At 42.8% G+C, this 21,961-nt stretch overlaps 1 protein-coding gene across 5 annotated transcripts in view; it reads left to right on the top strand.

Annotated features, from left to right (window-relative positions):
- LOC125012751 (transducin-like enhancer protein 4) overlaps positions 1–21,961 on the top strand; it is a 36,356-nt gene that overhangs the window by 11,031 nt on the left and 3,364 nt on the right. For 2 of the 5 annotated variants that reach the window (XM_047592873.1, XM_047592871.1), the window contains exons 5-17: positions 3,289–3,351; positions 9,057–9,131; positions 9,504–9,705; positions 12,244–12,260; positions 16,038–16,160; positions 16,662–16,715; positions 16,837–16,989; positions 17,355–17,487; positions 17,692–17,879; positions 18,730–18,806; positions 18,936–19,185; positions 19,306–19,553; positions 21,144–21,291. In XM_047592873.1, coding sequence (XP_047448829.1) covers positions 3,289–3,351; positions 9,057–9,131; positions 9,504–9,705; positions 12,244–12,260; positions 16,038–16,160; positions 16,662–16,715; positions 16,837–16,989; positions 17,355–17,487; positions 17,692–17,879; positions 18,730–18,806; positions 18,936–19,185; positions 19,306–19,553; positions 21,144–21,291 — 1,731 coding nt within the window. The remainder of the gene's footprint in view (positions 1–3,288; positions 3,352–9,056; positions 9,132–9,503; positions 9,706–12,243; positions 12,261–16,037; positions 16,161–16,661; positions 16,716–16,836; positions 16,990–17,354; positions 17,488–17,691; positions 17,880–18,729; positions 18,807–18,935; positions 19,186–19,305; positions 19,554–21,143; positions 21,292–21,961) is intronic. The other 3 variants (XM_047592872.1, XM_047592875.1, XM_047592874.1) reach the window with 3 other exon arrangements.

The raw sequence follows: 21,961 nt of genomic DNA, 5'->3' as shown, positions 1-21,961 counted from the left end.
TAATGCCCTTTGCCTTCAAACTAGCATCAATCATTATAGATACACTTGCACAAAGTCGGGGATTTTGTAGGATCCGAGATGCAGTGGTCGACCAAGGAAACTCTTGAAAACACAGAGTTGCAGCCAAAAATCCATCCCTCTGACATGGAAACAAGACCAAGAGACTCATCTATGCATGAAAACATAGGAACTGGGGTCAGAAAAAATGACAGCATTGCAAAACTTGAAATATTTGTCTGTAGCAGAAGGAAGTTTGTTCAGTGAAGGAGAGAGAGCTAAAATAATGAGTGTCTGCAGGCAACAGTGAAGCATGGTGGAGGCTCCTTGCAAGTTTGGGGCTGCATTTCTGCAAATGGAGTTGGAGATGTGCTCAGGATTAATGGTGTCCTCAGTGCTGAGAAATACAGGCAGATAGTTATTCATCATGCATCAGGGAGGAGTATGATTGGCCCCAAATTTATTCTGCAGCAGGACAAAGACCCCAAACATTCAGGCAAGGTCATTAAGAACTATCATCAGCGTAAAGAAGAACAAGAAGTCCTGGAGTTGATGGCATGGCCCCCACAGAACCCTGATCTCAACATCATAGAGTGTGTCTGGGATTACATGAAGAGACAGAAGGATTTGAGGAAGAACATATCCACAGAAGATCTGTGGTTAGTTCACCAAGATGTTTGGAACAACCTACCGGCCGAGTTCCTTCAAGAATTGTGTGCAAGTACCTACAAGAATTGATGCTGTCTTGAAGGCAAAGAGTCGTCACACCTAATATTGATTTGATTTAGATTTCTCCTCTGTTCATTCACTGCACTTTATTGATGAAAATAAACTATTAACACTTCCATTTTTGAAAGCATTCTCAGTATAATTTTTTGCGCCTACCTAAAACTTTTGTACAACACTGTATATTAGACTTCAAACACCTTTACACACAATTTTTCATTCAGACATTTGCCACGATATCAGGAGTCTCTCACAACATAAATATCAGCAAAGTTTTGCAGAACAATTTCCGAATACACTGACCTTCTGCTGGAACTGAATCTATGTTTATTTCAGTCAGTCTCAGTCAGAAACACTGGACGTACTTAGGGTTACAAATGAAGGAGTCCACGTTCATCCCAGTGTGCCCATTAGTATGTGTCTTTGTGCGAGTCTCTCTTTTGTCTGTGTTTGTGTTTGTATTTGAGTTGCACGGCTAGCACTCCCTGTGGGACGGTGGATCAGGCAATTTCCTGTTAAAAAAAAAAAATCCTACCTGATCTAAGAGAGAGTGAGCGAGTGCTGTATAATCTTTAAAAGCCAACCCTTGGGTTCAGTAAAAACATCTTATGAATACAGAGAAGGTTGTGCAGGTGCGTATGGATGTGTGTGTGTGTGTATGTGTGGGCACACGGTTGTGTTTATGCCTCCCCATCCTGCTGAAGTGTTGCTTGCGCGGACGTCTGAAGGGTTTATATCAGTGTGAGTTAGCTGCCTTTGCCTCCGGGGGATTCTGTTACCACTGATGCCAGAGCAAAGTTCACCTCTGCCAAGGTTATGCACATGAAACAAGCGCCTGGCGAGGTTATAGGTGTAGTCTCTTCTGGATTTGTGTTGGAGGAATTATGGCTTTTAACGTGGCTCATCAAGTGAACAAGAATCTCATGTTTTCCTTCGGCTCTTCAAGTGGATTGCTGTCTCGGTCGTTTCTCAGGAGACCCTAATCCTGGATTTCTAGTAGCAAGTAATCCATTAGACTGGTGTTGATTGAGTGCAGCAGTATAAAGACCAAACTGAGGGATATAGACTGAAATGTTCTCATTTGGGAGATCAGATTGATCTTACTTAAACCAAAAACAGAACACAAGTATATAGGCTCCATACTGTACATATCGGATTTGTCTCTGGTGGACTCAGACCTTTGGTTGTATCTGTATTGCAGTTTCTTGTTACATATCACCTACTATACATTCACTTGCCACTTTATTAGTGATGGAGAGACTAAGTAGGGACCCTCTACCTACTATATGTCACGGACCCCCTGTTGAAGACCTATGCTTTAAGAACCCCTTTAAAGATGCATCCATCCATTGACAGAATCAAGAAAGAAAAATGTCACTCTCCCCAACAAAAGCCACAAACAGTAACACATGTGTTTAGAGAACTGAGTAAACTGGCAATTCAATGCAGTTTGCTCAGTCCTCTGATCGCTTATTGTCCAAAGAAGGACTGCATCAGTTCAGCATTACACACTGGACTCACAAAAATCAATGCTGCACAGCTAGAGGTATCGCTTTTTTCATTTCCATTCCCTTTCCCCTTCGCTTAATATGGCACCATTACCCACAATGCAGCTGGACGGCTGACAATTCTTGATTGAGGACCTGGGTGCGTCGTACTAATAGCGCCTAAAGTAGCCTTTCGGTCACTGGCCTCAAGCGGAGAAGAGAAGGTGAGGTGCTCTGAAAGGCAAATCTACTTCCATGGTCGGAGTATCATTTTTAAAACTCAGATGCGTGCATCACTGGAGCGCTCCTTTACGTACAAGTTGAAGTTGAATATTATCTTCCTTTAAACAGTTTCAAAAACTGTATACATGAGTAGAAATCTTGCAGTGCTCTCGCAAGACTATGACAAATCTCACAAGATCATGCAATGAGATTACTTAAACAGTTTTGTAATTGAGATACACCGATCAGCCACAACATTAAAACCACTTGCAGAAGTAAATAACATTGACCATCTTGTGATAAACTTTTAGACCTGCCATTAATGTGGATGTTACTCAGACATGCACCAACCTAGACCAGACCCCCACCCCAAAGCAATGACACACACAAATGTTTTGCACCACCTACACAATATTAGGAAGGTGGTCATAATGTTATGCCTGATCAGTGTATGCCTTCTTTTTTGGATCATGCAATGTGTAGTGCAATGATGCAAGTTCTGCTTCAGTGACATTGCTGGTGGATCTCTTAAAACGCCGTGGGTGTCTCTTTTTTCTCGCATTATTCTGGTTTTGCAAAGCTTAACTGAAGTTCACAGCTTCCTGTGAGCCAAAACCTTTCAAAGGAAAAGCCCACCAGATAATATAGGTTCTCAAACAGCACGTGCACAAGCTCCGAACCCGCACAGAAGCGTACGTAGCGGCCATGCGGACGGCAGCTATGTGGGCTATCGCTTATATATAACCTGAGCCTGATGTCAGCGGTGGAAGGTGGTGTGAAGAGGACACCGCCTTCTTGTCTGCTGGCGAATTTTCAGGATGATTGTGTTCTCTGCACCCACCTCTCTGTCTTGCAGGCGGAGATCGTCAAGCGGCTGAACGCAATCTGCGCCCAAGTCATCCCCTTCCTCTCTCAAGAGGTAAGACTCAAAAAAAAAAAAAAAAAAAAAATGCCTGTCACTGTGAGTTAAGAGGGAGAGGGGGAGGGAGGAAAGAAGACAGATAGAATGCATAGAAGGAGGTGGAAGTGTGTGGTGGATTTTGAGGCAAAAGATGTGGACATGCGCGCACACACACACACACACACACACACACACACAAACACGCACACACACGCACACACATGCACACACAGATTATCCCGCGCTAATCCTCCCTGCTCAGTTTAGGCAGATATGCTCTGAACTTATCAAATGTCTCCCACTAACATATGCAGGAGCCAGCGGCTGAGTGTGTGTGTGTGTGTGTGTGTGTGTGTGTGTGTGTGTGTGTGTGTGTGTGTGAGAGGAAGTACTTTTGTGTTAGAAAACATTATAAACGCACACACACAGAGTAGTGGGTGCGAGGAGCGTGTCTCGTACAGTGTGTTTGTTACAAAAACCTTTTAGGTGTGTGTGCTGTGCTGATAAATCCATCCTCAGAGGAGTTAACTGTGTGTGTCTCTGTGTCTGTGTGTGTCTGTGTGTGTGTGTGTGTTGAGGGGTGGGAACAGCAGGAAAGAGTGAGTGTGGACTCCAAAAGCTCTCCTCCAGATTAGCCACGGATTAGGAGGGTTTAAGGTGGATTAGGAATAATGGCATTAGGCTGTGGTGCTGCTACACAGCCCTGAGGCCCGCAGAGAGGGGAGGCAGGGAGAGGAAGCCGCTTTGTTTTGATGCGCTGTGTGCGCATGTGAAATGTAACACACTCTCGTAAATGTTATTGTGCGGCAAATCGCATCGGCTGTGCGTGCATATGAGGGCTCTTTGTTTTTTATTTTTGTCACTTTCTGACACTGTTGTGTTTTGTTGAGTTTTCAGTAGCGTCGCTGGCTGTAATGAGATTACTTTGTATTTGTTGTTTAGGTTAAAAAATGATTTCAAAAAATGTCGCATGACACAAATAAGACACAAATGTGGGACTTATTCTGAGAGGTGACATTTTATTTATTTGTTTATTTTTGGTGTGTGCTTGGCTGATTAATTGGACGTAGACGGTGTAACCTATGCCGAGCCAGTTACACTTGTGCGCTCGTCAGTGTCGCTGTAAGAAAACACCTCACAAACACCAGTGGGCGCTGTGGCTTTTTTTGCCAGTCGGGTTAATTTTTGTTTCTACTTCCTGCCTTACTTGCAAAGATGGCGACTGAAACTTTTGCTGACATTTTGCCAGGAGGCACAAATGTTTGTGTCTCCGTAGTTAACCTTTCCTCGATGTGTTACGTCTTTATTGATACAAAACAATCGAAAATAGATGGAGATCAGGAAGCAGGAAACATTGGCAGATTTGTTTTCTTAATACAAGATGATTTGATTGTATATAAGAGTATTTTGTTTCTTTCTAGTAACACTGTTTTTTGCAGTGCAGTTACTTTTCTGGACATCGTGCTGCAGCGTTAGGGTCTGCGTATCCTCGTAGAATCTGGGCTGTTGTCGTAGCTACGTCGTAACAAACTGATGCAGAGGTATAAACCGCGCATAAGCCGCTACTCCATCATGAATGTGAATGTCAATGAGTAGACGTTTGCGGCTCTTTTAGTCCTGGCAACATTTATGCAGCTTCTGTGTTCACTCTTATTCAGTAGAGGATGATATATGATTGATTGGAGTCTTTTATTACAGGCTTATTTTCAGACGTTTGGCTTAACGTCAAGTCAGAGTACGTTGCTTGTGTGTGTTGTTTGGAAAAGTGAGACTGGACATGCACTAAGTTGCACTACATTATTACATTATTATTACATTACATTATTTTCTTTTGTACATTTTTTCTCTAAGGCTGTTTTTTTTGTGTTATTTAAATGCCTGTGTATATATGCATGGGGGGCGGGTCTCTGCACTGTTTCGTTGTGTTCATATATTGACAATAAAATACTCTTGATTCCTAGTGCCAGAATCATTTCAACATTTTCTTCAGGAAAGTTCATATTGTGTTTTTATTTGTTTTGTTTTATTCCTGCCTCTTTACTGACTCTTGTATTTAAGACTCTGACTAACAGTTATTGTTATTAATAGAAAAGACTGAAAACTGCTGATTCTGTTAGAATCTGTTACAATTACTTGAGGCCTTCTTCTTCTCCGAGCTTACTTTTTTTTTTTTTTTAACCTTTTAAGTAAACAGAGGCAGTTGAGAAACAAAGCGGATTTATTAATATGTGCTCTTTTCTCTACCTGGGTAATTGTGGAGTTGGGAAACATCATCACTGTCCCGATCTAAAACAACGCATCTACCCGTTTAATTGAGGATGCGTTGGGGTGTAACTTGTGTGGATTTGAGTCAGTCAGGTATCCCAGTATGCAACTGTTCCTGTTATAGAATTACCCCCTGTCCTACGTCCTCTGGTCTGTGTTTCTGACCTGAACTTGTCACGTCCAAATATGAAGTTTGCGTACTTGGTATTGAGAAAGGTGTTGCACTAAGTTGTCATTTCTTATATCTGTGCCACGAGAGTTTGCAGCTGCCCCACCTCTATTTCCTGAACATATTTCCGGTGAATTTCCTTCACTTGTTATTTCGTCCTAAACCAGGTGCTCTTAGTCTAACGTTAGCCAAACATCAGGTATACCAAAATTTGAAGCTAATGTCAACCATGGTAACCACGGTAATTCTAAACATGGCTGGTAGCTCTGCAAATATTAGCAATGTAAAATTTAAATATTTCATCCACCCACCTTACACCCACTTAATGCAGGAGACAGAACAGCGTGTCAAGCTATCAACGCGGCTTGCAGCGCGTCCTCTTTGTGTTAGAGCGTCTTCTTCGCTGTTGCCTTTGCTCTCTCGGATCCTTCCGCGGCCGTCTCTCCTTTTCGGAGTTCGGCTCGAGCCATATTTACCGTCCCGCTTCTTCTGCCTCACGAATTTCCCTCTTGCTCGCGGTGTCCTCTCTCCCCTCGCGCCTCCTCCCCCACGCCAAGGTGACAGCTGAGGAGGATTGTTGAATTTAACAAGAAGTGTATTGGATTAGAATGGCTTATCAGTGGCAGTGTTAAACCTCTGTATTTTAAATTCAGCAGCCTTAAATCCACCATAATTTAGCTTCTCTGATTCAATGTTTTTGTTAATTTTTGTCTGATTAAATATGATAATCGTTAACTTTTTGCATTGATTGGAGGGCGCGCTTGATTTTAACATTCGTGCTTTTACTTACAGGGGAAGAGTTCAGTCATCGACCCACCTTTCTGATCGTGTTATGATTTTCCTTTTTTTTTATTATTATTATTATAATGTTGGACTGTGTGGTCTTTTGGCAGTGAAACTCTGCAGGTTGCAACAGATCAAACCCATGCGCCTCCATCAGATGCAGGATTACAGGAGCTTGTAAACACCTCTTGTCGCGACCTTCTTTACAGCTTTCTCAGACGTTCATACACTATTGAAATGAAAAAATTCCACCAAAACTCCAAAATTTAAGGCAACTGTCTGCAAAAAAATTTTAAGTTTTAAAGGCGGACTCAAAAAAGTGCATATAATTCTGCCAACTAATTATGTCGTGTTCAGATAACTTGATTTTGTTGTAAATAAGAACTTAAAATGTTGAGTTCTACACTAATACTTTCAGTTACAATTGTATTTTATTCAGTTAACATGATTTTCTTTTAAGGATCACCAATTAGCCCAATGGGGAGCATGCAAGCTCCAACCAAAAAGGCCCAAGTCGGACTTGAACTCTGACCTTCTCACTGGGAGATAGAGGAAGCACAGGGAGATATCAGAACGACTGTTCTTATTTTCATTTTTGCTCGAGAGAGATTCATGTTAATTTGCACAAGATTGTCTCTTAACAGCTGTTATTTAAGAGAGGTCTGATATTAGACAGTTTGCTTAATTCTTATAGAGGGTATGCAAAACCACAGTGAGATGTAGCAGTAAATACAAGAAGACAGGGGAAAATGTGGATTATCACATCAAATTAAGGACAACTGGACTCGACAATGATTCATACAAACTCGTATGGATGTGGAAAAGTGGATTAGCCTCAATTTCAGTTAGTTTGAGTTAGTTTTAGATCATTTCAGTTATGATAAATGTAGCTAAATAAAAGATGCTAACGCTAAGAGCTTTACTGAGAAGTAACTTTAGCCATACATTACTGTGGCGTATCTGACAGCCCTCCAGAACGTAACTTAAGAAGTAACTTAAGATATGACTTCATCAAAAAAATACAGCATAAATTAATATTAGCTGACACTAAATGAGAACCACAACACCAGGTTTCTGTGCCTGGACTCCAGTTGTTTCTTCTAATGTAGCGATCCATTCACTTCTCTTTTCTTTGGCCGATATCTGTAAAAAATAAATCTCTGACTGTTTCTGAAATCTGTTGGTTCAGTCAATAACACAACAGCTCTTCACATTTTTTTTTACAATTAATGTTATAATTGAGAGGCTATTAACGCCTATGATTCAAGCTAATGTGGCTAATCTCCATGCTCATCTTTCACTTTTTGCCTCTCAGTGGCCATATCCACGGAGACTTTGCTTGCTGTGACATCACGTGCATACCCTCTATACAGAGGTATAAAGTATATTTTACATAATCACATTCAAGTCATCATCATCATCATCATTCATCAGTACTAAACATTTTAAGTTCAGCTAATGTGAAGTTAAGACGAGGGCAAACTAATTTATCGATTTTACAGTGTGCTTCATTTTTGAATTATCTAACGCACTAGAATCAAGACTTTTATTTCTTTCACCGTAGCAGTTTAATGTTAGAAATCATCCACAGTACAAGATGATTTTCTGAAGACTTTACTGGGATTGGCACAACTGTTCCACCTCCCCAGCCTTCTGCACTTTGTTACATCTATCAAACACAGTCTGGAAGAAGCCTTTTATGCTTTTAACCGTGGTGCCGCCAACAGCCGATGACGACGTACAATGAAATCATGAGCACCTGCCCGAGCTGAGAGTAAATTATTATGTATTGTCCGTCCCAGGCCTGTAATAAAAATTGTTCATAATAATGGTATAAGAGCTGGTCTGAAGCGATTGTGATCGGGGATGATTTTTTTCGTGTGTGAGTCACGTTCAGGCGGGTTAGACTCAGCTTACAGAAGTGTAGCTGAACTCGGTGGTCAGGTTCATTTCCACACCTGATAAGCTCTTTCATCTCTGGCACACTTTGATGTTTTTTTTTTTTTTTTTTGCACTCCTGGATGAATCTTGCCGCACTCTCTCGCTGTCTGGATCTGTCTTGCTCTCTCGCTGTACCCTTTGAATGACTTTGCCCCGGTAGCTGTCTGCTGCCTCTCTTGGTGTCCTCTCTGCTTCTTTTTCTTTCTGCGCGTTGGAAGTTCTTGCAGCTGCACGAATCGATTCTTGCTGAAGTGTGATCAGAATTAACGGGATTAACGTAAAGGTTTGTTAATTGGTGGAATATTCTCGATTGACACCAAACTGAAACATAACTGTTTTCTTATGCCAGCAATAAAAAACGGGCAACGGGCAAATATATAAATGCATGACAAGTTTGGAGCCGGATAGATTTGAATGTTCTTTGCAACGTGCTTCACAATGACATTGTAGCAATAACAGCTCCTTCTGTTTGTCCCTAAATGTCATAATTTTTATGAAATGCACTTGTCTCCGACGTGTTTCCAGTAGCTCACGTTCTCCCATTATTTCTCTGTCTGTTTCTCAGCATCAGCAGCAGGTGGTGCAGGCGGTGGAGAGGGCCAAGCAGGTCACCATGGCTGAACTCAACGCCATCATAGGAGTGGGTGTATTGCACGCGCACACACGCACACACAAATGCACAGTGAGAGGGAGAAAATGATTGTAAAATCGTAAATTGTGAGGGGCCGCGCAGCTAAACTGAAGGACATGCACACTGAATGAATCTGCAGCAAGAAAGATGAATGAGGTTCCTGTGCATTCAGGTTCATTTCTAAAGGCTCACAATAGACGGGAGTTTTACAGCTAAAGAACAGATTATCTCATTGCAGCAATTCCAAAAAAGACCTGTGGATTGCTTTCTGCTTTCTAATTCCTCGTGACGAGCCTCCATGTTGTGCTCCTAATATCCTCGTCTTCATCCCGCCCGCCTTTCCGAGTCTTTATCTGCGTCTCTGTATCTGTTTGGCTTCAGCAGCAGCAGCTCCAGGCTCAGCACCTCTCCCACGGCCACGCCATCCCCGTCCCTCTCACGCCCCACCCGGCGGGCCTCCAGCCCCCCCTGCCCCCCGGCGCCAGTACTGCCAGCCTGCTGGCTCTGTCCTCTGCCCTGAGCCACCAGCTGCCACTCAAAGACGAGAGGAAGCACCACGATAACAACAGCGAACACGCGAGAGGTGAGGCCCGCTCCGTTTGCGTGTTTGTGTCTCCATATCTCAAACAACTATATATGTACAGCAGTTTTTACAATTATTCATTTAATTTCATCTGTTTCAGTTAAATCTAGAAATGATCCAAACTAAGACGCGTCATTTAGTCTATAAGTGATCCAAATAAACTGCTGAAATCGTTTTACTATTTATCTATCCGAGACGTTCTCAAATGCACAATCTTGTTACAAAGTTAATACGAGTTGCTGTCGCGCGTGTTGCTTTGTTTCACCCATGAGTAGGCGCCGAACAAGTTTAATGGACACAAACGCGGAAGCTTGAGTCTCATGTTAAGTTAATGATCCCGAACCAATTTTCCATGTCTAGAACATTTAGCCGGCATTATGAATTACATCACCACTTGTGCCGGCTGATGCTTAATTGTTAGTGCTCTGAATGAACAGCAGCTAAAACAATTAAAAACTGATTTGTCATTATGCTGCTTTAATTGGCCTAATAGGGTGCAATACACATTCGCCGCGATGCCTCTTTTCACTTGTACACACGGGGCGCCGCTAATTCTTCTCTGGACTGACTTTGAGCTCAAGCATTTAATTACTGTATGAAGACTGTATGTGTGTGTGTGTTTGTTTGTGCTTGATAGAAACTGCCAGCACTTAATTACTGTGTTGCAGCGTCGCTATGAGGGTTTTACAGTGTAGTAGAGCAGTTAACCTTGGCCTGTAGCTGCAGTAAAGCTAACAGCTGCTAACTGCTAATACTCACCAGCATTAGGAGGGCGGTCAACGAGGAGGCAGTACTGTCCCTCCCTAGACCCAATGTGGTCCCTGTTCATCTTTTGTAGACTTTTTAAAAACTATTGCGAACATTTTGACTCGTTTCCAAATGTAGCTTTGATCTTTATTTATTAATCCAGCAGCGTTTTAAATATATATTCTTATTGTCAGTGTTTAAAACGAAATGCTTGGGACCCCAGGCTGATAGAGAACACGCAAAGACTGACATGAGTGGCAAGTTTCTAAAATAAAGTCGTCTCTGTGTGAGTGAAAAGGTGAAGAAAAAGAAAGAGGAAGAGGCGAAAATAAAGCAAGACAATGGCAATTCACAAAGTGAATGTATATCAGGGATGTTTATTCACGTTTTTTATATGAGAAACAAGGTTTTCCAGACACCATCTTCAGAATTTACTTATTTCTACCTCAGATGTGACAACGGTGGACTCTTACCACGCACACGCTCATCAAGACAGCATTTTAATATTACCTTGAGAGTCGTAAGCTATGGAATGAATTAAATCCACCTCTCAGATCTGTGTCCTCTCGTACTGCTCTTAAAAAGCATCTGAAAAAATATCTGTTATCTACTTGAACCCTCACCCATCCTTTTTTGATAGATTTTCATGATTTTTTTCTTCCTGTTAGTGATATGAGTAACTTTATTTTCATTGCTTCTCTGTCTTTTGGAATCACATGTAGTTTTTTTTTGTTTAGTCTGCATGTAGCATGTATTTTGTGTAGCTACGTGTTGAACTCTGTACAAGCCTGCAGAGGCTTCGTTCCCACCTTGCACAGATTTGTGACATAATTTGTACTAAATCAAAAAACTAAACTAGGTAATGTCTAGTCTTGCGTCAGCCACGAATTAAGTAACTTCCCCATTGTTGGTTATTTCTTCGTTGTGTAACTTTAATTAACTTAGCTGACAGAGCAACGTGTCAAGCTCTGTTTCCTGCCATCATTAGACTTGTGAGTTCAAATAGATAAAAAAAAAAAGAGTAGCAGTTCTTAAAGTATTGACACTTAATTACCAATCAGCCTAGGTACCAATGAACACATGACTTCTGTAATGTTCAGTAACTGTTGATTAATGACATCAATGTTGGTTAATGTGCATTATCTCAGTTCAGTAAACTAATAATAATAATAATAACTGGAATTTATTCTCTATGGCCCCAATAGATGGAAGGATAACCTTTGACTTTCTTTCAGTCTTTCTCTAAATTGCTGTTATGGTCCTACATGTGATTTTGTTTGTTTTAATAAGGTCTTTATCAAGACTCAGATGCACTTTCACTCTTGTCCGACGGCGAGAAAAAAAAAAATCCAAACGGATGCAGCAGCACCACCACAGAATTGTCTTTTTATTCTGCTCATTCTTCTTCCTTGTTAACACCTGGCGCTTAATACAATGTAACTGTGTGTGTTGCTAGCAGTGGCTAAGCTACCGCTGCGTTTCCAACCTCTATCAGGCTTCAGACAGGCCAGTTTTATGTTGTTGAGTTCAGCCCCAACAAACGCTGGCTCAAGTGACGTCACATCCTCTAAAGGCGTCGTACAACCATTCTGGGCAGGAAGTAGAATAAGTCAGGTTGATGGTGTAATGTCTTTCTTCTATAACCCATGTGTCTAAGTGTCGTTGGGCAAGATCCATCAGCGATGATACAAATTCATCTTGATTCTTCATCAGTGTGTTATATGTATATTGTGTGTGTGAGTGTATGAACATGCTTTAACTGGTCCTCTGTTTCTGTCTCCGCCTCCTCAGACAGAGACTCAGTCAAGGTAAGTCTTTCCTTTATTCCTTTTGCAAAAAGACAAGTTTGAAGTAGCTGTTGCTTCATTTTCGCCCATTCAGCATCAGAAAAATAACGAAAGGACAGAGAAGTTATTTGATGCATTGACTTTTATGACATTGACTGGGAAGCAATGGCTTCTTTCTTTCGTCTTTTATTTCATATTATCTAACATTTAAATGGCTAGAATGAGTTTTAGCACGGCAGCTTCGTTCCAGCTTTAAAACTGTGTCGAACAACGTGAATTTAATAACGTTGAACGTAGCCGATCACACTGATCTAAGTGGTGGGATCATTAGTTCTAATCAATAAGTAGAAGCTTCTGATCTTCTAGCTAACTTTTACTCTGCTAACAAAAAAATGTAGAAATGATAACAACTTAAGAAGGAAGACAACACTGGCTGTAAGTAAAAACCCGCTCTGGTGGGCAAAGGAAGGAGGGAGCAGAAAGAGGCATCGCATCAGATCGTCGTTACATCCAGTGCTTGTTGTAATTAGTCCCTTAAGCAAAGCTTTTCTCCCAAGGCAAACATTTGGTTTGTTGAATACTCAATGAGCAGATTAGCATTTCTTTATACCAGCAGCCTGAGCTTACACACACACATGCACACACACACACACACGTGTGAGTTCAGCAGGCTGCTGTATATGTGTGTGTGTGTGTGTGTGTGTGTGTGTGTGTGTTCTCGGGTGTTTTGAAGTAGGTGGGAACGGGAGGAATGTTTTAATATGTTATCTCCTGCTGCCCCCCTCTCCATGTTGTGCGTCCTCCTTCTTCACACACACACACACACACACAGAGGTGCAGGCACCACCATGATGGGAGCGATTAACATTGCATGTGTGTGTGTGTGTGCACGTGCGTGTGTGAGATTGTCAGGAATCAGTGATAAAGACGGAGAAGCCAAAATGATGAATGCCTTTCATTAGCGCTCTGTGAGATCACACACACACACACACACACACACACACACACACACACACATGCGTGCACACACGGAGCTGCTCTTTGACATGGCGGCCAACAGTCACTTCATGAAACCAAAAAAGCCCCTTGTCAGTGGTCCACTGTTGCCTTGGCAACAGTCCACAGAGTACAGTGTGTGTGAATTGCATGAACATCTGTGCCTTAATGTCCTTGGCGTTAGCACCTCACACACCGATAAAGGTGTGTGGGTGTAAGCGGTGCACACACACGCATGTGTGTGTGTGCGTGCGTGTCTGCACACTTACAGTTATGCAGTCGTGGTGTGTTCAAGGACTACTCCTTTTCTCTGACTGGTATTGAGTACACTTATAAAATGATTCTAATTGCTGTTTCATCAGCGCTCTTGATTTGATGCCTCTGGGTTGTTCTTTTCTCCATATTTGAAACATGCGTCGACAGAAATCACCTTAAAAAGTTTCCGTCTTCACAAAAGTCGCACTCTTTGCACTTTACAACTAATCGCCTCTTTGAACAAACACATATCTGCTCAAACTTACTTTTTTTTTCCATTTAAAATTTGATAAATTCTGCTTCTCTCTATTGATGCTAAAAGCTCTCAGTGCAGTGTAGAGTCTGGCCTTCCACGCTGTGTGGACTGCAGAATGAGAAGCAAATCGTGTTGAACCAAATGACTTTCAGAAGATTTTCTGTTCGTGCAGAAATAACTTGTGTGTGGATTTGATGATGATGACGCGTTGTTTTTTTGGGGCCTGATTTTCTCTGATAAGAGTTTAAGGGTAATCTGATTGTGTGGGCGCATGTGCGCGCTTGTTAATCAAACCAAAAGCCAATTTTTCTTTTTTAGAAGAACAAAACAGGGAGAAAAGAGGAGAAGAAAGACAATCAAAGTCCTTCATTATCACCACCCAGGTACTCTTGAAAAAAGCCTTCAGTTTGTTCGGAGCTGCTCTGTGGCCTGCGAGTCTGACGGTGGTTGAACTGGGAAGCTGCCTGGAACGTATGCAAAGCATAGACTGTATATAAATATGAACAATGCATCCCCACTTTCTCTACACTGTTTTTCATGTACACATGACGCCATAATGCAAATTTGAAGCTAGAGTCTGCACACTGTGGTTCAAGAGTGGAGCCACGTTATCGTAGTCCCGCCCACACTTTCTCCAGACTTGTGTTTTAATTTAGTTAATACTCTGCTCTACCTTCCTTATAAGGAAGTGTTGGATCATACACTGCAATTTATTTATTTGTCACGGTTCTGTGGGACCCCTTCACAGAGCGGTTGCAGTCATCCGTCATATCCTCTTTCTAAACAAAAATCTTGGCCATTAGCTGTCTTGTGGATCCCCATGCCTGATTACTAGTGGCAGAAAAAAACAAAAACAAATAAAAGACTGGATGTTACAGATATTATTATCAGGACTTGCAGGATCAATTTGTAATGGGAGGCAAATATAATTACGATGGGAATGAAAACGAATACTTTCACTCAGCGCCGCCGCGGAGTTCCTTCACAATCACAGCCCTTGTACTGCCGGCGGCGCCTTCATTTGTCTGCGCCGCAAAATTAATTCGCTTTGATGTTTTCGAAGGAGCTAATTTGCGGCCTAATTAATCTAATCAGTCTGGAAAGAGGGCGAGGGGAGAGCGACGGGCCCCGGCTTGCTCCGCTCCGCTCGAGTCACACGCGCCCGTACGCGCGCGCCGACACCCCCGGCATTATTTGCACATACGGAGTACTAAAATGTAAACAGGTACAAGTGCTCCACAACCTCACACACGGTGGGCGAGCGTCACTCCCCCCATCCACCCCCCTCCCGCAGAATCTTTGTCATCAACACTTGCAGCACGCCAAAGGGCAGCGGAAAGGTTACAAGCGTGAGTTAGTGGAAAGGTCGAGCTAAAGGTCCTGCTTTATTTTTCTTCCCCTCTGTCCATCGTCTGCTGGGTAAGGAGTGCCTCCCAATGAGAGGGAGAGATCAGCAGAGACAGGCGGAGCAAGAGGGGGAAATGTTTAGCTGACCTTATTTTGATCTTTGCTTCTCAAAGAAGATTAATCCCTCAGTAATGGTATTTAAAGGATGCCATATTTGATTAAGAACGAGAGACATCAATGGGCGCGCTCCCCCCTAATGCCACGGCGCCGTAGTCAAACTGTCAGGGAAGCAGCGTTGTTTTGGTGCCGCCGCGTGATATGGTGGAAAAAAAAAAGAACGCTTTTGACAAGCGGAGCGGCTTTTGAAGCGATGAGGAAGTCTCGCCGTGGAGTGGATCACGGTGCTGTCGGCGCACTGTTCGTTCGCCTTCCTGTTTGCGGAGGAACTTAGTGGCAGATTTCCCCCCAATTTGTCTGAGAGCAGAAATCTTCTCGACACATTCGAAAGACTATTACAATATCTTACATTTTGTCTTTCACACTTTTTTTTTTTAAGGTGGGTGATATAAGTAATATGTCCGGAGCTTATCATTTTCTTGAACAGCTAGTTTTTTCCTCTGACAGCCTCCAGTGCTCTTCACGTCCTCAGACTGTGTCCTTTACACATTAACTGGGTCCACGCTGAAGCGTTTTGCACCCATTACGAGGGAAGTAAATAGGGCAGCGTATCAAAACAAACTTCCCGACAAGTTTTCCTGAACATGTCATTTGATCTATCACCAAAGCCGCTTCAAAGCGCCAGTAGACACATGGAGATAAAAATCTGGAGGCACCGTATTTAGATGCACACAACACACACACACACACACACACAGATAGATGACGCACTTTCAAACAGCCTCTGGTGAGCATCTGCTTGTTGTTTCTTTTTTTTTTCCTTCCAGAGCTCGTCTGTGTCTCCGTCGGCCAGTTTTCGGACCGGAGAGAAGCACCGGAGTTCAAGCGATTATTCCTCCGACAGCAAGAAGCAGAAGACAGATGATAAGGAGTTGACCTCTGCGCGCTACGTGAGTGAAAATGTTAACGTTAACCTTTTCTGTGCCGGAGAGGAGAATGATTATTAGAACTATTATTCTTTAAGGGAAGATTAGGAAAACGGGGTAGATAAATTATTTAGTTCTCTCGTGATCACACAGCCTTTAGCTCAAACATTTGCCATTTTAGAGTTGCAAAGGTCCTAATTTTAATATTGCTTAAGCCTTTTTTTTGCACAGCTAGCTAGCAATAGATACACACAGAGACACAGATTCAAATCCAGTATTTTGTGCTCTATGGTGATTTTGACAACTGGTGACTATAAATAACTGACACGATTAAAAACAGTAAATGTCTTGTTTCATGGTGTTTTTTATATATTAATTTAATAACATGTTGAATGGGGTGTTTTTTTGCAGCAGTGTGAACATACATGTTTTCATCCAAGCATCATTAGTTAAGACTAATCTGGTTAGCGCATAAATCTTTCCCAAAAAAACATCAAATATGTCGCTTCTTTGTGTCCTTCCCAGGAAAGTGATGGAGAGAAGAGTGATGACAACTTGGTGGTGGATGTCTCTAATGAGGTACGAACAGTTCACCGCGGTGCCCTCTGCTGTGTTTTTACCTGTTCAGACAACAAAAACAACAAAAAAAAAACTACATCCAGCTTCCTCTCTTGTCTTCCCCCGTCCTCACCCATCACAGGATCCGGCGTCCCCGCGAGGAAGCCCCGCCCACTCTCCTCGGGAGAACGGAGTGGACAAAAGTCGCCTGTTGAAGAAAGACGCGCCGTTGAGCCCCTCGTCCATCGCCTCTTCCAGCAGCACACCTTCATCCAAGTCCAAAGAAATTAACTTGGTGAGTGAGTCAAATCACAGCCTTCTGATGTCCTGTTTCTTTACTTCTTAGTGTAGGTTTTCATTTTCAGGCGTTTGAGAAGGTGTAAAAATGGTAAGAAAGCGTTGTATAAAAGAACTGAGGTTTATTGTTAAAGGTTACAAAGTCCAGATCTCATATAAGTGCATCACTTTTAGAATCAGAATTGCTTTTCGTTACAGCAGCTCCTACTCAAAGTGTAGCAGTGTTCAGGAGAAAGAGCAATGAGAATATGTAGAAAAGGTAGGCAGTTAGAATTAATGCAATATTAATTCTAGAAATGGACGTGTGCTCTAAACTCACCTGTACGTAGACATTTGTCAAGATGAGTTTGCTCTGTGTCGTAGAACGAGAAGTCCACGACTCCCGTGTCCAAGTCCAGCACACCCACATCCCGCTCTGAAGCCCCCACGCCCAGCAGTGCCTCCACCCCGGGCCTGAGGCCTGCACCCAGTAAACCGCTAGGAGTTGAGACCCTAGGTGTGTGTCCGCATGCATCAGCTACATAGTTTCAGGAACCTACGTTTAAAAACCGTGTAATCCACTACAATGCTCATTGTTTTCAATAAATCATAAAGTATTGTTTCGCCTGTTGTTACACCCTTCAACAAATATTCACACACATTGAGGAGTAGGAACAGATATCAGAATCAAATATCCGTGTCCTGCGTGTATCCGCCGTAGCTCCTGGTCTTCGTACGCCGCTCGCGGTGCCCTGCTCGTACCCCGGGCCCTTTGGAATGGTTCCTCACCCGGGTATGAACGGAGAGCTGAGCGGAGCCGGAGCAGCCTACACCGGCCTGCACAACATCTCACCGCAGATGAGCGCAGTGGCGGCCGCTGCTGTGGCGGCTTACGGACGCACACAAGTGGTACGTAAATGACTTGTGTGTAGACGCCATCTTCTTCTACATCAGTCGTCAGTAACTTTGTTAATCTTCCACACATGCATCACATTTACGTACAGTGCAATGTTTGTCTTGTTTGTGTCATATATTGTATATTTCGTTGCTTTTTTAGATGCATGTACAAATCTGTTTTGTAACTTCACATTCTCTCTAATTTATGTCTCTATTTATTCTCGACATTATGTTTCGACTTTATTCTCAGCATTGTATTGTGTGCATGATGGAAAAAGAACTCTACCTCTTTCCTCATCTACTACTGTAGAAAACTGCCCCAAAACAAATAAAAAAGACTTTCCCTTCATGATGGTGGAGCTACTTGGTCTCAGTGTTTTTAGATTTGAGGGTTTTCAGGTCAAAACATCTAGAAATCCGGTCAAAATTTGCCTGAAAAAGAAAATTGAATCTCATTTTGTAAAGTTGAGTTTCCTATTGCTGTAATCTGCTTAAAGTTTAACTTTAACTTTTTAACTAAGTTTAGTTTGGCTGCTTAACGTGGACATATCAGTGCTTTAAGACACACTACAGAAGAGTAGTAGGGACACCCATGAGAAAAAAATTAGAGGAGGGAGATTTTTTTTTCATCATGCACTTTGAGAAAAAAAACAAAATTGTATTTTGACTTTTTTCCCGAAATTTCAACTTTTTACTCAAAGTCCTGCCCTGTTAGCTCTAGTTTTCCTTGCAGCCTCTTTTCTCTGTGACTTTCTTTTCCTGACTTCTTTAAATAAATGCCCTGTCAGTTCTAATAGTTTTAAAACAGTGGTGAAATGTTAAACTGCATTTAAACTGCGTCCCCGTTTGTTTTGTGCTTAAGGTGGGATTTGATCCTCACCACCACATCCGTGTCCCTGGCCTTCCTCCCAACCTGTCGGGCATTCCTGGTGGAAAACCGTACGTTTCCCCCTCCTCAATCTTAAAACGGCACACGTTCCGTCTCCCTTGCTTTGTGCCTCAGTCGTCCTTGTCTTTTTCTCTTTCTCGCTCTTTAGCCCTCCGCATAACCGGTTTTCTTTCCTACAGAGCCTACTCCTTTCATGTGAGCGCTGACGGACAAATGCAGCCCGTGCCTTTTCCTCCAGATGCACTGATTGGCCCCGGCATCCCACGCCACGCTCGGCAGATCAACACTCTCAGCCACGGGGAGGTGGTGTGCGCGGTTACCATCAGTAACCCGACACGCCATGTGTACACCGGCGGCAAAGGCTGCGTCAAGGTGTGGGACATCAGTCACCCGGGCAACAAGACTCCCGTATCCCAGCTGGACTGCCTTGTGAGTGCAACATAATGCATTTTTAGAATACAAGCAGGCCTATTTATAATTACTTTCCCTCATCCATCGGTTTCATCGTGGATGCCTTTTAACAGCAGTACTGTGTGTGTGTCACATCAGAACAGAGATAACTACATCCGTTCCTGTCGGCTACTTCCGGATGGACGGACTCTCATCGTTGGGGGCGAGGCGAGCACTTTGTCAATCTGGGATTTGGCCACGCCGACTCCTCGGATCAAAGCGGAGCTAACTTCGTCGGCGCCTGCTTGTTACGCTCTGGCCATCAGCCCAGACTCCAAAGTCTGCTTTTCCTGCTGCTCCGATGGAAACATAGCCGTCTGGGACCTTCACAACCAGACTCTGGTCAGGTACGGAGCTGGGAGGGGTTTGAGATTTTTGAGGGTTTGGGTTTGTACTGTAAGAAAAAAATACAAGTAAACAAGAATAATATACAGCGACCAATATCATCACACCATGAGTTTAATTTTGGAGTGTGCCCTGAATTGTCCGATCAGTTATCAATGAACAAGGGCCTTTTGTATGCTGCTTTTATTTACTGTATTAATATTTATGTTTACTGTATTTACCGCAAGTATTATTATATGTGAAATTTAGGCTAGGCTGGCCTGTTTTTTTTTGTTTTTTTTTAAATGGAAATCCTCATCCATGGCTACCTATGGATGCTTGTGTTGTTAGGGGATAGCAGCACCCAACTGGGGTTATCATTAGCTTGTGGGAGTGTCATTATTTCAGTAGGTGCTGAAAGTATTGCTTTTCTCTAGTGTCTGAGACGTCTGTTTGGTGACATCAGAGTATGAGCAGTAACCCTCCATGCCACGAGCAAAGCACCCAGTGACCGAGTTTCTGCTTGAATCGATAGGCAGCTAAGCTAGGTCTGGTTAAGGCACTTGGCACCAGAGGAAAGGAATGGAACTTGTGCTCGTACTGAGAGGAGGTTTTTAAGCTAGCGCAAGAGTGTCCGTCCTTTTTATAAGGGGGGAGGGTCTTCGCTAGGGCTGGGCGGTATGACCAAAAAAATACATATCGTGGTATTTTTCAAAATTGCATTGCATGCATAATGAAAATTTTGACTTAGGAGGGACTATTTTACTGTGATGCAATCATGGTTTCATTTATTTTGACATGTTTATGCGTTCTTAACTGCTATATCTGCTATGCTAATAATTGAAGTTTGCACGCAACCTGTCTTTCTCATTCATAAAGAGCTAAAATTAGGGACTTTTTCGGGGACAGCTTTAGCCCAGGGGACAGGTCATCCAAAACGGGGACTGTCCACAGAAATCGGGGATGTATGGTCACCCTAAAAAAAGAAATCCAAACAACCGACACGGCACCTTTTTTTAGCATGAGTCTTTTCATTCTGCCGCCTCATTTTTTTTGTCCTTTCCATCTTCACCACGTCTCGCAGTGACGCAGTCGCATCACGCGTGTTTAGAAGCGCTACATTGAAAATGTTCTGGTCTGAAACAGTGTCTCACTGTGTAGCGTTCTGAACAATGTATAATCAGATACACCAGTATATGAAAAAATCATATCATAACAAAAAAAATACCAGTATTCGGTATGAACCGTTCTACCACCCAGCCCTAGTCTTCACCGTCTACTACACTAATGCGTCTCACTGCAGGGTTGGCTATAGGATTGCTATCGGAGCTCCTAATGAGGTCCCGTTGTAGGCGTTCCCCATGTGAGACACTCACTCTGAGAAACCGGGGTTACACAAGTAAGCTTAAGTTGCACCTTTTGTGCATTCTTCGTAGCTTCATACTTTTTAATTCACCACCTAGTATTGCAGACTGGGGCCTATACACTGAAAAACCAAAGATGCTTTCAGGACTTTTACGTTTTCCAAGACAAGAATATTCACGTGGTCTTTTTTTAAAGAACATTGCTTTGCTTGTCTGCGAACGTTAAAAATAAAAACTAAATTTTTGCAGGCAGTTCCAGGGCCACACTGACGGAGCCAGCTGTATAGACATCTCTAATGATGGGACCAAGCTGTGGACTGGAGGTCTGGACAACACTGTCCGCTCGTGGGACCTGAGAGAGGGACGGCAGCTGCAGCAGCACGACTTCACCTCCCAGGTACTGAAGGAAGTCAAACATTTCTATCAGCGTTATACTTCTAACCTCAGCGAGCTATGTCTCTAACCTAAACTAGCTTCTTCGTGGCTTGCTCTTCTCTTCCATAGTTTGTGTGATGGTGTAGTTCAGTCCCTCCACAAGTTTGCAGGTGTAGTTTTTTGTGATCAAAAATCTTGCTTGTGTCCAGATGTCTGTTATTATGATTTGGTGGTTGAGTAAAAGTAAAATGTCACAGACAGATGAAAATTGTGCCATTTGTAGTTTGTATGATTACTGTCTCAGGTTTTGATTTATTGCAGTAATTTACAAGCTCAGTTCAGAACATTTAACCCACACAAAAGGCCGGACTGGGCTGTTTTTGGCCTGTCCTCAAATACTTTTAACGCTAATAATACTGGCAGTTAGATTTTTTTCAGGTGAGGAGAAAAGCGGCAATAAAAGACCATTATTGCAATTTTCCTGAATAGACCCATTTCACAACCTCGGTGTGCACACGAGGAGGTGAGTGGGCATTAAAGAGAGCTTGGCGAGGTCAGGGCTGAAAGGGAGAGACGCGGCCTATCGTGTTCTTATGCTTTTTAGTGATATCTGGTCTGAACCCACTCCCGCTTCCTCATCTCCACCGCTTTCGACAATTTTAACGGCAGCAGCCTGACCAAGAAAATTCTGT

This window comes from Mugil cephalus, chromosome 8, assembly GCF_022458985.1.
Source record: "Mugil cephalus isolate CIBA_MC_2020 chromosome 8, CIBA_Mcephalus_1.1, whole genome shotgun sequence".
Taxonomy (NCBI): Eukaryota; Metazoa; Chordata; class Actinopteri; order Mugiliformes; family Mugilidae; genus Mugil; species Mugil cephalus.
Note: the sequence above shows the minus strand (reverse complement) of the source record. Positions and strands in the feature narration are given on the sequence as shown.